The sequence below is a fragment of the Leptosomus discolor genome, chromosome 7 (genome assembly GCF_034619465.1).
Source record: "Leptosomus discolor isolate bLepDis1 chromosome 7, bLepDis1.hap2, whole genome shotgun sequence".
Lineage (NCBI taxonomy): Eukaryota > Metazoa > Chordata > Aves > Leptosomiformes > Leptosomidae > Leptosomus > Leptosomus discolor.
The window spans coordinates 40,788,998-40,804,147 of record NC_141397.1 but is presented as its reverse complement, the minus strand read 5'-3'; the positions used below and the strand labels follow the sequence as shown (position 1 = coordinate 40,804,147).

The window sequence follows — 15,150 nt, the reverse complement described above, 5'->3', positions numbered from 1 at the left end:
TACAGGGCTACCCTCCCCGCTTCTCCTTCCTTGCCTATCCCTTCTGAAGAGTTTATAGCCATCCATTGCAGCATGCTAGTTGTGCGAGTCATGCCACCATTTTTTCCATAGCAAATATATCATAGTTTTCCTGCTGCACAATGGCTTCCAGCTCCTCCTGTTTATTGCCCATGCTGCGTGCATTGGTGTAGATGTACTTCAGTTGGGCTATGGATCCCACGACCTTTTTTGGGGGAGAAGCTTTAATTCCTATGTGACCATTCTCCGGTGCTTCCGTGGTTTCTAACACATCAATAATCCTTGCGTCTTTGCTGTCGGATGGCTCTCCGTCCCCTTCCTCCACTGAGATACACATAGCATCACTCCACTGCATCACACATAGCTCTAACAGCTGTATGCATTAATTGTTAAGCCCAAGTATCCTTTCCCTACACAGCTCATTTGGACAAATACCTGCCACTTGACTGGCCATAGCTGCCTCTGCTCTATGGTGCATTCATCACTACCTCTTCATGTTTGGTTTTCTGAGGCTACTTCTCTTGTGATCAAACCCTGTCCTTGCTATAGGAGCTTAGACTAGTGAGACAGTGTTTAAGACCCTTGGATTATTTTCCCATCGTGCCACTGCCCAGCTGGGTGATAGCAGTATGTCCCTTATGTTCCCTGCTTGGTGGGCCTCACCACAGTGGCTGCTCACCTCTGTGAAGCACAGAAGCTTCCAGTAAGGACACACTCAGCCCTGTGCTGGTACAGTGGAGGGCAGCTGAGAAAAAGCAGCGTGGGGAGCACCAACATGCTGGCTACGTAGATAAGTGGGAACCTCTCATCCTTTCCTCCCCCACCATCCCGTTATTTTTGTCAGAATGTAAACACTGCATTAAGCTGTTTCTGGTTCAGTGAAGGGTCATTTGCTATCCAAATACAGACTGTGTTTGAATTTTCTTTCAAATGCCTCGTTAACTCTCTCCTGATTTACTGTATGCATGATTATCCTGATGTTCTTTTACAACATGCATCTTTGTTCTTTGGGGAAAGGCAAAAATGGTAACCCGGAGCAGCAGATAATGAACCATGTGACTGAGCAATCTAAGGTGTGCAGCATGGATGACATGTGCATTATCTGGTTGCGATGATTCTGCTGCACTATTGAAAGATATACCATGCATAGTGGGTTTCATACAGGTTTTCTCTTTTGCTTTTGTGCCTTATAGACTGCTCTTTCCATTGTCTTCCCAGAATTTATCATTGCACCATTTTCCTGGAGAAAAATAGGGCTTCACTGCCAGTCCAGAATGGCTGAGTCCTTTTCAGCAGGACTCCAGTATACACTCTGCCTTCTTGGGGAAAACCTTGGTGTTCAGACAGTCTCGGTTATGCTCAGGCCCTGAGAAGTCTATGCATGTACTCTGTAGTTGTTGAAATTCAAAGGAGACTCTGACAGGACAAACCTGTGGGCATTAGGCAGGCACTCCTGTTGTAGGGGCCAGCAGGACCAGCTTACAAACACACCACTGCAACAGGTCCCAAGTGTTACTTAGCTACCCCAAAGCTAAGGTGTGAATGGTTGAGAATGGCATCAGGCACTTACAGACACAATCATCACTGTGTTCAGGAGCCCCCTCACAGCCTCTAGCCATGTGGGTTGCTTTTTTTGTGTGTTTCGGTTTGGGTTTTTTGAATTGTTGGGGGTCTGTTCTTTCCTAGAGCAGGCCCTCTATGGGATGTGTAGTAAATAACCGTTGTCCCTCAGTGTAATTACTTAAACCCTCCAGGAGACTTATTTTAAGCAGCTTAAGTGCTAAGTTTAACCACTCTAAAGACTCAAGGCTCAATCCACCCTAGACGAGCTCTGAGGCCTCAGAACACTTTCTGCTCTGAACTGTGTCTCCAAACATTGATGCTCAAGGTTTTCCAAAGCAGGGCTGCACTGGCAGCACAAGAGCATCCTCCACAAATGTACCACTGAGCCTTGTTTGCTGGCTGAGGCAAAGTCACCAGTAAGAAATTCCAGTGCATCAAATTTATGTTCTTTATGGTAGTAAACATACTGTGTCCAAGTGATTTTGAATAAATGCTATTGAAAGCAAGGTCAGTTGAAGCAACTGCCAGACTAGCACCAACTCCTTTTCACATTGCTCATGGGGAGTAAACATTTATCAACACTTGTTTGGCTCAGCAGCAATGGTGCCAAAGCTGCAGCCACATCGGCAGACTGTGCTGTTTTCTTGGAAGGAGCTGACAATTTGACTTGCTCTGTCCACAGCTCATCAGCGATGGCAGTGTGGTATATGCAGAAGCCCTCTGGGACCATGTCACAATGGATGACCAAGAGTTAGGATTCAAGGCCGGTGATGTCATTGAAGTAATGGATGCTACCAACAAGGAGTGGTGGTGGGGGAGGATTCTGGACAGCGAAGGCTGGTTTCCAGCCAGCTTTGTACGGGTAAGAGCTTGATGTTTCTTTATGCCTCTCCATTAGCACCAGTGTTTTTTGTTCTTCTGCAGGTTTAGTGTTCTGTAAGTGATCCTTCAGCACTTCCACTGCTAGAGATAGTTGGTTTAACATGTCTTGTTACTGTTCCTCTATACCTGGCTACTGTACTTCAGGGCCTCCCAGCGGAGCTGCTACCAGTGTGGAGAAGTCCCTCTTTATATAAGTAAATCAGGGCAAGGGTGATTCAGTTCCAGACTCTGGAGCTGAACTTAGCTGCGCCAGCTGGGGAGCTGCCCTGCATGGTGGTTTGCAGCCTGGGCTCCTGCTTACCCATATGTACATTGGCTAGTTTGTGCCCAAGCACACAGCATCCCCTTCAGGAGCAGCAAATACTCTCCTAGAGGAATCCCAGTCCTCACTCTAGTGTCCACCTCAGACAGTATGGATGAGCATGGCACCAAATTTAGCTTTCTCCATCTGGTGCTGGGTCCAGTGTAATGCCATGTCCCAAAGTATGCAACTGTCTGACTCACACATGTACCTTCTCTTAGCTCTGGAGTTTTAAAAACATCAGGCTGCTGGGCTACCACACAGCACTGTATTCCAAGCGCTTAAAAATGGAGGAGAAAACAACAAAATGTCTTGGAGGTCATGTGGGACAACCGATGAGGGGAGATGTGAAACACTTGGTGCTTTTGGGCCAAGGCCTTGGTGTCAGCTACAAAGACCATATAGAAATAGCTATAGAGTATAGCCCAGACAGTCCCAACTATATACTGCAGAGGTTGGAATAATTTCCAACAGAATGGGTAACTGCTGTGCAATCCTTTCCTGCTGTGAGGAGAAAGGCTTTTGTTCCTTTCTTTGGACTGTGGCTGTTGGTGTGGATGCCTGACTGCTTTCACCACTTCAGGGCAGGCTCCTCTGTACTGCAAAGGCAATCAGGTGCCTAAGGGCAGAGATTCACGGCCCTTTAGCTCTTTATCTGGGTCACTTCAGATCACAAGTGACCCAAAACCAGGTGAAGCATGAAAGGAGGTGATATGAGGTGATCCAGTGTCTGTAGCAAAAGTCCTTGGAGAAGTGGGGCAGGTAGTGCTATAGAAGTTTTGAAATGCTTTGTTATAGATTGCAGGAGACAGTCTCAGCTGGGTAACTATTACAAACGGTGAATGTTTTTGCAAGTAAAATTACTAGGTCCAAACTCTCAGCACTGGTGGGGACAGAACTGCTTTTTTCCCAGTCAAAACACAGGCCTTTCTTTCTTTAATGTTATTGATAAGTTGAATTGTCCTGGCTGGCAAAAACACGTGATAATGTTTCAGGGGAAGACAGAGCAGTGCTAGCCATTAGGGATGCAGAGTAACAAGTTCTTTTAGCAGGGTAATTACAATACTTATTCAAGCATCTGAGCAAAGATTTCCTGCTAATTATCACTGGGTCTCAAGCTCACTGATGGGAAGGCCTAGTATGTTTGGGGCTTGGATAAATTTGCAGGTCTGTCAGTTACTCCACACAAGTTTCAGGCCAAGGTCTGAGTTTAAGACTAGGCAATGTTGGTCTGCTCACAGTGAAGGAAAACCATTCTGCACATCTTGAGGGCTTCACCAGCTTTACAGTGAGTAAATGCAATCTATGCCTATGCTGACAAGGGATGGGTATGCACTATTTTTTTGTATGTAGATATATCTGTATCAAGTGGTAAGTAATCCTGCCTAGAAGAAACTACATTAGAAGTTTAACACAGTTCTGTGTCATTGTACTAAAAATGCCTATAGTTACGCATGTTCCTACTTCAGTGTTTTTCACTTCTCTGTGCTGGGATTGTTCATTTGAGTTGTGTGCAAAATATTCCCATGGGCGCTCTGAGAGCTACAATACGACATAAAAGAAAGCTCGTAAGTGAAATGCACCAGTAATTGGCTGTTATTAACTAAGGTACTTTGCTATTGTTGACTATATAGGACGGGGTGTCCACAGAACGCTGGTGTTTCTCTCTGCTCATGCTGTGCTGCCATCTGATGGCCACTATGAAGGAACCATGAGTTTCATACACAGCGCTGATTTGCAATGCCATTCCTTACCCCATTATATGCCCACTGGCATCTGTATCTGCTGTTATATTAACAATGAATTATCTTTAAATAATCTTGGGGAAACAGATACTGAGAGGCTATCTGTTATTACAGTATGAGAACAACAATAAAGCTAAATAAGAAAGCAACTATTTGCTCATCCCTCCCCCCCCCTCCCCCCTAAGCATCCCCTCACAAATACCTAAGCAGATTTCACTTGATAAAGCATTTTTGCCCTGACTTTGTATTTATTCTTCCTGGAGGACTCCATATAATTTCTGTGACTTCTGTCCACAAGAGATGGCTGCTTAAAACCACCCATGTCACACAGTGGGAGCAGCTGTCATGTGGCTTGAAAGCACCCTCCCAAAACTGACTTAGCTTCCCCAAGGGGATAATACATTTAAAGGTAACATACACATAGCAGCCCTCTTCACTCCTCATCCTTGCTCAATCTTTGTCTGCCATTCAGTCAACTGTCCAAAACTTCTTTTCCTTGGAAAAGTTGTGTTTGGCAATACAAATCCTGAACGTCTTGTGTGTCTGGCACAGCTGCGAGTAAACCAGGATGAACCCATGGAGGATTACTCCCTGAAGGTAGAGGGTGGCAAAGAGGACGACTCCAGCAGTGGCAGCCGCCGCTTTGGGATGGGGCAGACCACCAAAGACCAAATGAGGACCAATGTCATCAATGAGATCATAAGCACGGAGAGAGACTACATCAAGCATCTGAAGGACATTTGTGAGGTAACAGAATAAAGGGGGCAGTGAATGTAAGAACTTGTTTGAAGGATAGTAGAGTATGTCCCATTCTTGCCCAGAGAGTTACCCTAAGCAGGCAACTTTTCTGAGAACGAGACTGTATTTCCACCAGTCTCCTCTGCTAAATGGTGTTGCATGCTCAGAAAACCGAAGACAATTCATTACAGCAATATTCCAAATGCCTCTGTATTTGGAGCACCCACTTGGGCTCTGATTAAATGGAATGAATTGAATTTCCCCAAGCCAGAGAAAAGTAAATGTCTAGCATTGCTGTCCTCTTTAATATATGTTCTGAGGTAATATAATCAGCAACTCTAGCCTTCAGGCAAGTCATGCTCAGATCAAAACAACTGGGGGATGTTCAGACAATTAGGTCTTTCACTTGCAAATATGCCGAATGTTGCAACACCTCTTCTAAAAGAGACATTGTGTCATATACACCAGGGTAAATGAAGGTAATTGGTAAGAGTTTTGCAGGAACATAGTTCTTCACTGACATGACACAAAAATGTCGTGCCTTCGAGCAGAACCTGCTGGGGCAAAGCACCAAACAAGCCTTTTCTCCTGCAGTGCCCCTCATGTCCTTTATGCACGCCTTCTCCCTTGAGCCAACTAGGCTTTTCCTAACACAAGCATCCAAAGCAGATCTGCAACTGGATTTAATTGGCCTAAATCTGTCAATGGATCAGTGCTGGGGCCAGAACACCCTGTAGCCTGCAAAGAGATAAAGGTGTTTTTAACAGGACAGAAGGCAGCTCTGGGACTCCTTCAAGTGTGGATTATAGTATCATTTAAGGCAGTGATGTAACTGTGGCTTTGTTTCTATTTCTACTATGTTTTGGGTTATATTAGAGGAAATAATAGCTAAACCATGGATGCACCTAAGTAGGAAGGGGGTACAGGAACCTGGTGTACAACGGACTGCACTTCATGGGGTTTTCTGTTGATAACGAAAGGCCACAGAGCAAATGCCCAGGAAGCTTTCCAATTTGGTTTCTTCCTAGGGTTACATCAAGCAGTGCCGCAAAAGGGCTGACATGTTTACAGAAGAACAGCTGAAGACAATCTTTGGGAATATTGAGGACATCTACAGGTGCCAGAAGAAATTTGTTAAAGCGCTAGAGAAGAAATTCAACAAAGACCACCCACATTTGAGTGAGGTTGGCTCGTGCTTCTTGGAATATGTAAGTAAATTTGACTTCATGGTAAAGGGGTGGCTGAGCATGGATTAAGCCAGAAGATTTAGAAGTTGATCTGATGGAACTGAAGCTGTTTAAAAAGCCCACCCAACCAAATTAAATGCTGCCCCGTTCAACCACTGACCCACCTCCCACTGAAACATCCTTTAGCTCTTGTGGCTGTGGAAAGACTATTTTCAAAGCACCTCAGCTTCTGAGCACTACACTCTGTGCCAGACCATGCTACTTTAGGCAAAAATGTAGGAAGATTCCAAAATCTCAGGCTGGACCTGAGTTTACAGCTATGGTATTTTCAGCAACAGCTGATCCAGTCATTAAAAACACTCAGCTGAGCACAGGCCAGAATACACGGAAATGTCTCAGATGAGCTGCCTGTGCTGTAGCATGTAATACACCCCGTCCCTCTCCACTTTAGGTCTCTGGGCTTCAAGGTCTGGGAAGGGTACAAATTGCCAAACAGCCCCATGTGATTCAGGAGTAGGACCTACACAGGGAACTCACACACAGCAGTTTGAGCCAGGCTGTCACCCTAAAGAACATGGGCAATGAATCCCTTTTCCCTTGCAGCAAACAGAGTTTCAGATATACTCTGAATACTGCAACAACCACCCCAATGCCTGCATGGAGCTGTCCCGCCTCACCAAAGTTAACAAGTACGTCTACTTCTTCGAAGCCTGCCGCCTGCTGCAGAAGATGATTGACATCTCTCTGGATGGTTTTCTGCTGACTCCCGTGCAGAAAATCTGCAAATATCCACTGCAACTGGCTGAACTGCTCAAATACACCAACCCACAGCACAGGTAGGTCAGCATGGTGGGGAGGAAAGGAGCAAGACTGGTCTCATGGAAATGGACTAATGCAGAATCATGTACTGAGGGCAGCTTGCCAGGAGCAGCCAATACCATGATTGTTCTGAATTACCTTGTAGAAACCAGGGAAAAAAAAGTACTTTTATAACAAATACATCATTTTCCATTACAGTAGCACTGGGCTTTCCTGTCTCTTACAGATCTGGAGTTGCAAGGTCCACCTTATATCGGTACTTTTCTATTTTATTTGGCCCACATCTCTGTGATACCAGCACATACATACTTTAGAGTTAAATGTTTCCAGTGGTGGTGTTGAAAACTTTGCCTCCAAAAGCACTGGTTGAATATACCCCAAAACGTCCACGTAACCATAGCATATCAGGGCAGAGCGGTAGTCATGAATTTTGCCCAGTGCTTCCCCAGTGGGAAGTCGTGGCCTACATCAGTCAAGCCATGCATGCTCAGTGCCTCTTCAGCACTAGCTCAAAAGCCTCCAAATCCATTGCTCAGTTTCAGGGTGAAGGCACTGCCCTCAGCTTAAATAACTGTGTCATTTAATCAAGCATCTGAAATAACTAGCTACAGAAATAAAACATGAAAAATCTGTATTAAAGGAAACTGATAATATTGGTCCATTGTGGCTTGACTTAATTTTACCTTCCTAATTACAGCACTGGTATTTCTCAGAATGGTTTTAAGCATGTCTTATTAAATCTATAAGCATGTTGTTCTGAAGCTGACCTCTTAACAGAAATACAGTACACAGATGTTTTGAAAATTGCATTACAGACAAGTTGTGCAGAACAGCTCCTTCCCAGCTACTCTAAACTCAGCGGAAGTAGCTGGTGGCAGCAGATGATGTGTAGGGGAGGGCAGATCAGCTTCTGTCCTACCCTTCCAGCTAAACCATCAGCTCCTATCTGAAATGAAGCCAGTTATTGCTGAACTGCCTCACCTATGCATGACACAATCAGTCCCTGTATTAGAGCAGTGGCATTATGAATATATTCTATTATGTTGTGGAAAAACCCCGAGGCTTGGAAAGCCCTGGAGATTCTTCCAGCAACTTGTATTTAAACCTCTGTGGCTGAAATTGCCTGCTTACCTGCTTCATGCAGAAAATCTGCAACTATTCACTGTGACTGGCTGAACTACTCAAATACACCAACCCACAAACTGGGCCTGCATTTGTTACAAGACTATAATCAGTGCCTCAAAACCAGCATGCGTCTGAAGAGCTGCCCACAAACATGTATTTCTGACTTGCAGGATAGAACAGCTGGGATAGAACTGCAAGTGGAGCTCATGCTAGACTGCCCTCCTTTGGAGTGTAGGTACAAGTGTGTGTTGTTTTCTCATGCATAACACCTCTGCCCTGCCCTAGGGATTTTAAAGATGTCGAAGCTGCCTTAAATGCCATGAAGAACGTTGCTCAGCTGATCAATGAGAGAAAGCGTCGGCTGGAGAACATCGACAAAATTGCTCAGTGGCAGAGTTCAATAGAAGACTGGGAGGTAAGAGACTTTCGCCATCCATTGAATGTCCGGTGTTTCCCCTCTTCTCCCCCTCCAACAGCTTCTGCCTAAAGCAAGACCTTGTGAGGATTACTGTCCAGCCCTACCTCAGTTCTGCCCCGCCTCTGTGTGTGAGGATTGTTGTGGGTTGTTTATTTCTTTAATGTCAACACAGGTGATATTTTAGTACAACTGAAAAGGTCTAGCACATAACCCAGCTAGACCAGCTGCCTGTGTATGTTCCCTGGGATTTTTGCTTCCCCATTTTCCTTGCAGAGTAAAATTAGCACATAGGTTCATGAAATCCTATTATTTTCCTCTTGCCCCCCATTTTATCTAGAATGGTTTCAAACCCTCAAGATGAGCAGAATTGCCCCTCAATGATTAATAAGCCATGTTATGCTTGCAGAAAAGGCAAGCTCTGATGTAGCAGCAAAGGAAGCCCAGGTTCCCTGTAGTCTCATTAAAAAAACCTGCTAAATAAAAGAAAGAAAACTACAAATTTTCTAAATCCTAGATGCAATAAAATCAGACTGTCTCCCTCCCCAAGTATGCCAGGCTAAATTCTCAGGTCTCTGCTTATGTGCCTCCTTTAATGTCAGGAATGGATCAGCTGCCTTGAGCAGACTCCCTGGAAAATGTGATTTTTTTCATTTAACACACTGTTGTTCTTACCAAATTCAGTTCCCGTTCCCGGGGTGCCAAGAACACAGCATCTCCCTGCTGTGACAAGGACTGTCCTCCAGCATAGAGGCTCCCTCTCATTCCCCAAAGAAAGAGAGTTTTGTCAGCAGGAATTCAGGACACACAGGCCCCTCGGCCAAGCTGAGGTTCTCCTGTGAGACTACGGCTTAAGTCTTCTCCCCTGTTTTCTGATGGCTGAGACCAACCTATTCTTTGTGCTGTTCTCAGGGTGAAGATGTCCTAGTCAGAAGCTCAGAACTCATCTATTCTGGAGAACTAACCAAAATCTCCCACCCTCAAGCCAAGAGCCAACAGAGGATGTTCTTCCTCTTTGATCACCAGCTTGTCTGCTGCAAGAAGGTAACCAACCAAACTAGTCAGGCACAATTGCTATCTATTACAGTTCTAAAGAATGTGAGGAACTCCCTCTCCATCCCTTTGTTTTGTACTGGCATCATATCTGCTCCTGGCACAGAGATGATGTGCATTCCTTGCAGTCTTTTCTCTGACATTCTGGTGTGTTCTGTGCACCTGACCTCAGCGATAAGCTACAGGAACTAACTACTGGCCTAATCCTTACAGCAAGAGAGGAGAACATTGCACTGCTTCTAGGGTTACTGTATGGGTTTACTTTATGCAACTCAAGTATAAGCATTGTCACCCATTTTCTTTTAAATATATTTTTTTTAACTGTACTTCCCCATGAGACTAATACCGTATTCAGAAGGTAACAACTGCAGCTTTGATGAAGAGCTGTAGGCCTTGACCGTCAGTAAGATTACATTAACATCTTAAGTACAGTCCATGCTGTTTTTCTTAACTGAAGTAATAAAAGAAATTGTCCTTTGTGGAGCAAGTGAAAGGTATCTTCCATTGGAATTTCAGAACGAAACACACTAATCTTTTGGGGGTAATCCAGGGCATAGAGGTAGCTCCAGGTAACGGAGGCATGAGACCCTCACTGTTTTATCACTGCTCTCAAATTTACTTTTCAGTCAGCACAAAAACCAAAAGTGAATTAGAACTTTTTTGGCTTTCTAACTGGGACTGTAGGATTCAAATAATGTTTTCTGACATGGGCTTAATGAGGATTTGAGATCACGTGTAATAAATAACACAAGCTTGCTTCTCATTCAGAGCTCTTCAGGGCAGCTGACATCCCATAACAGTACAGGCCAGCCCATCCTGACACCACCACTAGAAGAACCCAGGCAATTCCCCTCACTGCCAATGGTGCCAATAGAAGCTCAGCACTCTGCAATTCCATAGATTCAAATCCAGTATCGATTTTTTGTTACAGCCAAGATTAAATACTCCACCATATCAAAGGAAACAAATGTTTAAGGAAGGGATAGGACAGGAAAGAGTCATGTCTGTGTGATCTCTCTTACAGGACCTTCTGCGCCGGGACATCTTGTATTATAAGAGTCGGATCAACATGGATGATATGGAAATACTGGATGTAGAAGATGGGAAGGACAAGGACTTCAACATCAGCATTAAAAATGCATTTAAGTTGCACTGCCAAGACACTGAGGAAGTCCACTTATTCTGTGCAAAAAAGCCTGAGCAGAAACAACGCTGGCTGAAGGCATTTGAGAATGAAAGAAGACAGGTTCAGCTCGATCAGGAGACAGGTATGGAAAGAGCAACGCTGTGAGACAGTGTTTTTTTGTGATCCTTTTCCTTTCCCTTCCTGTCTTTTTTTAACCACCAGCCAATGCATATGGGTGAAAGGACTGGGAAGCCAGTCCCTATTCCAGTCCATCTCTGGGCTGCTGAATCTGTGCAGTTGGAAAAAAAAAAAAAAAAGGCAAACCACTGTGAGCAGACACTGCAGTATGTCCTCAGGGAGGCTGCCGTGTCTTCAATGAATTCAGGCAGAGCTGACAAAATAGTCAATACATTACATACAGCTTCCACTATTTTGCAGTACAGTGTGAGTGTCCAACTTGGCAATATCTATATAAACCTTGTTCAGTCAAGGGTTCTCAGTGTGAGAGAGGGTTTTCATAATTTTGTCCAAATTCTGCTCAATTCAAACTTGTGTGATCTAATGAGATTTGAACCACAACTGGTCTGGACTGGCTTCTTCACCTAGCAAAGCATGGAGGGAAAGGGCAGGCAGTAAACTTTACATGAGAGGTAGGGATTGTTGTGCAGCACAGCACAGGCTGGAGGGAGCAGTGTGTGCCCCTTCCAGCTTTGTCAGTAATTTTATTGTGACCTCTCACCTCAGGCACTTTCCCAGTGCCCCATATGCCAGTGTCTTCCCATGAGATACAAACTGATGACCTGCTGCTGACAAACCCTATTTTATCTTCAAGGTTTTTCAATCACAGAGATGCAGAAAAAGCAAGCAATGCTGAATGCCAGCAAGCAGCACCATACTGGGAAGCCTAAGGGTGAGTCACACCTGAACACATAAATGCTGCTAGAACCGGGCGGGGGGCGCAGGTGATGGTTCTATATTTACTATAGGGGAATAGTTTCAGTGAAGTGGCAGTAACAAACTCTTGAGAAGGCCAGATGCTGAGCACTGATGTGACAATCTGCAGTATAGGTCCTGGCAGATTCAGACAGCTGGAGTCAGAAAACTGTCTAACTACAGGAGAGCTGCTTTGCACCTCTTCGCTGAGCCGAGAACCACAGTTACATAGAAGCTGGTTCAAAGGCTGGTTCACAGCTGTGCCCTGAAGCCAGGCGCTCCAAGCAGTATGGTGCTCCCTTTGTGAAAAGACAAGATTAAGTTTTGTAGTAATTCCCATGATGCAAAGGGGGTCATAGAGGTCACTGCAGCAGGGACTAGTCCTGCCTGGGCAAGGTGCTTTGCAACCTGATTGACATGGGTCAGTACTGTGTCCATTGGCAGACCTGTTTGCTCTTTAAGAGACAAGAAGATTTAGCAGCAGCCAGGGGAGTGTGAACACAAGCAACAGAAAGGAAGGTTCCTGTGCCCACAGCTCTGTCAGCTGAAGGTTCCTGCTATGTCATGTTGAGAGGCCACCACTCCTCTTTCTTGATATCCAGAGATATCACTTGCTTTGCTCTGGACTCACAGAGAGCCAACCACTTCCTCTTGGTGGTACCAGCCAGCAGTGAAAGCCCAGCCAAGTGTCCAGTAAGAAAGTTTGGCTAAATTTCAAAGTAAGTCAGAAGTAAGACTTGACTGCAGACAGGGAAGCCTGGAAGGAGGCAAGACCTCTCTAACAGAGCAAAGCCCTAGGGGTGAAGCAGTAGAGGCGACCCCACAAGCCAGCAGGCTAGGCACTGATCATTAAGACTCAGAAATCCAGTGCAGGAAGTTGTAACAGGCAACATGTACCTACACATCAGCTGCTTCTCCCAAAGCAAACCGAAGGCACCAGTTAAGTTGCCACTAAGGATGAGCTACAGCTATTTAGCCATGCTGCCATGTGGACAGAACACCCAGCAGTTGTGTTTCACGTTTCTGGGAGCTCCACAGCATCAACTCTAATCCTGAAAAGCAGTGCTGAAACTAACGGTAATGCTAACACAAACCAAATTCACTCCCCAGCAGCTTTAACCAGGGGCAGGGCAGGGAGCTGTGCTCGACTAACACGCTTCCCATCTCCTCCTTACCACAGCTGTCACCAGGCCCTACTATGACTTCCTGATGCGGCAGAAGCATCCCACTCTGCCCACCACTCTCCCTCAGCAGCAAGTCTTCATGCTGGCAGAGCCCAAGCGCAAGCCCTCGAACTTCTGGCAGAACATCAGTAGGCTGACGCCCTTCCGGAAATGAGGGCAGCCCTATGTTTGTGCCTGGACCTCTTCTGAGAAAGCACTTTATCGGTCAGTCCTGGGAGGTGGAGCCCAGGTTCTTCCAATCCTTTGTTTACAGAGGATGGCACACATGCTCCTGCCTTCCCTATTTATTTTGCAGACCGACTGACCGCGCTGGCTCTGAGGTGAGACACTGTGTGTGTGCTTGAACACACGCGTGCATTCGTGCCCATCCCATCGAGCCAGCCTTGTACAGCACCTAAGAGGCAAACTTCCAGAAAGAGCTCACAGGAGGGAGCCTGGCATGTTTCATCTGTAGAGATTTGCTTGTCAGCTGTACTTTGACTCACTCCTTCCTGCTGTGAACGCTACTGCTGTCCGGCAGCTGTCAGAGAGGGGATGGCAGCTGATACACATGCTGGCTCCATGTCCATGGACATGATACATTTCCCACGGAAGGATAAACCCTTCTGCTCTCTGCCCACCCCCACTCCCCCCATTTCTCAAGAGACATGATCCTCCTACACACGTCTAATTCAGTTAGCCTTTGCAGACACTCGGACAAGACAACAGTGAATATTGCACTGTGACATTTTGCTTTCCTTTAGTTCAACACCACTGATGAACTATATAGTACATTAAACTGTGCCAATCAGCCTGCAGCATGAGTAAAGTTCAAGAATCTCTAGTGGGTTTGACTTACATGTTAGAGAAAAATGTGCCTAATACCATACTCAACTCCTTAGATCTCGTCTCTCCCTCATTCTGCCATATTTCCTGGCCAATGAAAATGCTCATTGTTTGTAACCTGTTTATTTATGGTAAAAATCAGAACTGTGTATTTTGTAAGTCTGTAATTGTTCTTGTCAGATGTTGTTAACTTGATGCCTGTTTTGTCTGGTTTTTTTTTTTTTTTAAGAAAGGTCAGTATTTGCAAACCTAGCTCCCAGAAGTCAGAGTCTACAGTTCAACTCTGAAAGACTAAACCCATGATTGTTATGCAAACTCCCACAGACCCTCAATTCAAGGGGTATTACTACAGGTTTTTGACACTTTTAAAAAATGGAAAGCCACTTTAAAAAGGCCTAAATTTGACATTAAGAGCCTCACTTTAAGTACCCAGGTTTTAAACTGTGGCCAAAAAGAAGTGATTTAAACCTTGGTTAGCAAAAGGAAAGATTTGCCTTACCACAGCAAGAGTTAGAAGCCATACTGACTGAATTCTCTAGCTTAGGAGACATTCTGTGACATTGGAAGGAAGACACCTGCTCATTCCAACATGATGCTAGTAGGAGTGAGCACTGACTGACTGCAGAGCTCAGAAATCCAGTGTTTGTTGATGCTGTAGCTGACCAAAGTGTGGTCATCCAGGTATATCTGAATTCAGTAGCCTGTACAGAGCCATTCTTGCACTATAGCTCCCCCCCAGGCCAGGGGCAACATTTAATTTCATAAAGAAACTTGTAAAAGTGACTCTCAGCCTGTGTTTGTCTTCAACATGTCTATCTGTGTGAACTTGTTTCTCTTCAAAGTCACTGTAGAGGTTCTTGCAGCTTAAAAAGTGACTGCTAATGAGTAAAAGCCATGCTAGGTTACCCTCAACAAAGCCATCCTTTGGATGGAAGACCCGGGAAGCAGAAACCACACTGGAGATGTGCTGGTCACTTTAGAACACTTATCAAGGTTATGCAAGTCACCAGCTCCCGAATTCCTGCTAGTTACTTAAGTGGAAAACATGTTTAGGAAACATCAAAAAAGCTGCAGAGATGCTCAAGCCCCCTTTGAGCACTACAGCATTAAAGAGGAACAGCAAAAGCCAAGAAGTGAGAAGCATGCTCAAAAGCGAACCCAACTTCTCCTCCTGGGACTTGCCCACCTGCAGCCTGCTCCCCTGCCCTTCTCCCTGGGAAAACACACACCACCATG

The 15,150-nt window shown here is 45.2% G+C and overlaps 1 protein-coding gene across 1 annotated transcript in view; it reads left to right on the top strand.

Moving 5' to 3' along the window:
* ARHGEF4 (Rho guanine nucleotide exchange factor 4) overlaps positions 1-13,243 on the top strand; it is a 100,760-nt gene extending 87,517 nt beyond the window's left edge. Inside the window, exons 3-11 of the mRNA XM_086467638.1 lie at positions 2,264-2,443; positions 5,062-5,256; positions 6,276-6,455; positions 7,038-7,270; positions 8,664-8,793; positions 9,706-9,837; positions 10,871-11,114; positions 11,805-11,882; positions 13,086-13,243. Of these exons, the coding sequence (XP_086323764.1) occupies positions 2,264-2,443; positions 5,062-5,256; positions 6,276-6,455; positions 7,038-7,270; positions 8,664-8,793; positions 9,706-9,837; positions 10,871-11,114; positions 11,805-11,882; positions 13,086-13,243 (1,530 nt within the window). The remainder of the gene's footprint in view (positions 1-2,263; positions 2,444-5,061; positions 5,257-6,275; positions 6,456-7,037; positions 7,271-8,663; positions 8,794-9,705; positions 9,838-10,870; positions 11,115-11,804; positions 11,883-13,085) is intronic.
* Positions 13,244-15,150: the final 1,907 nt, after the last annotated feature.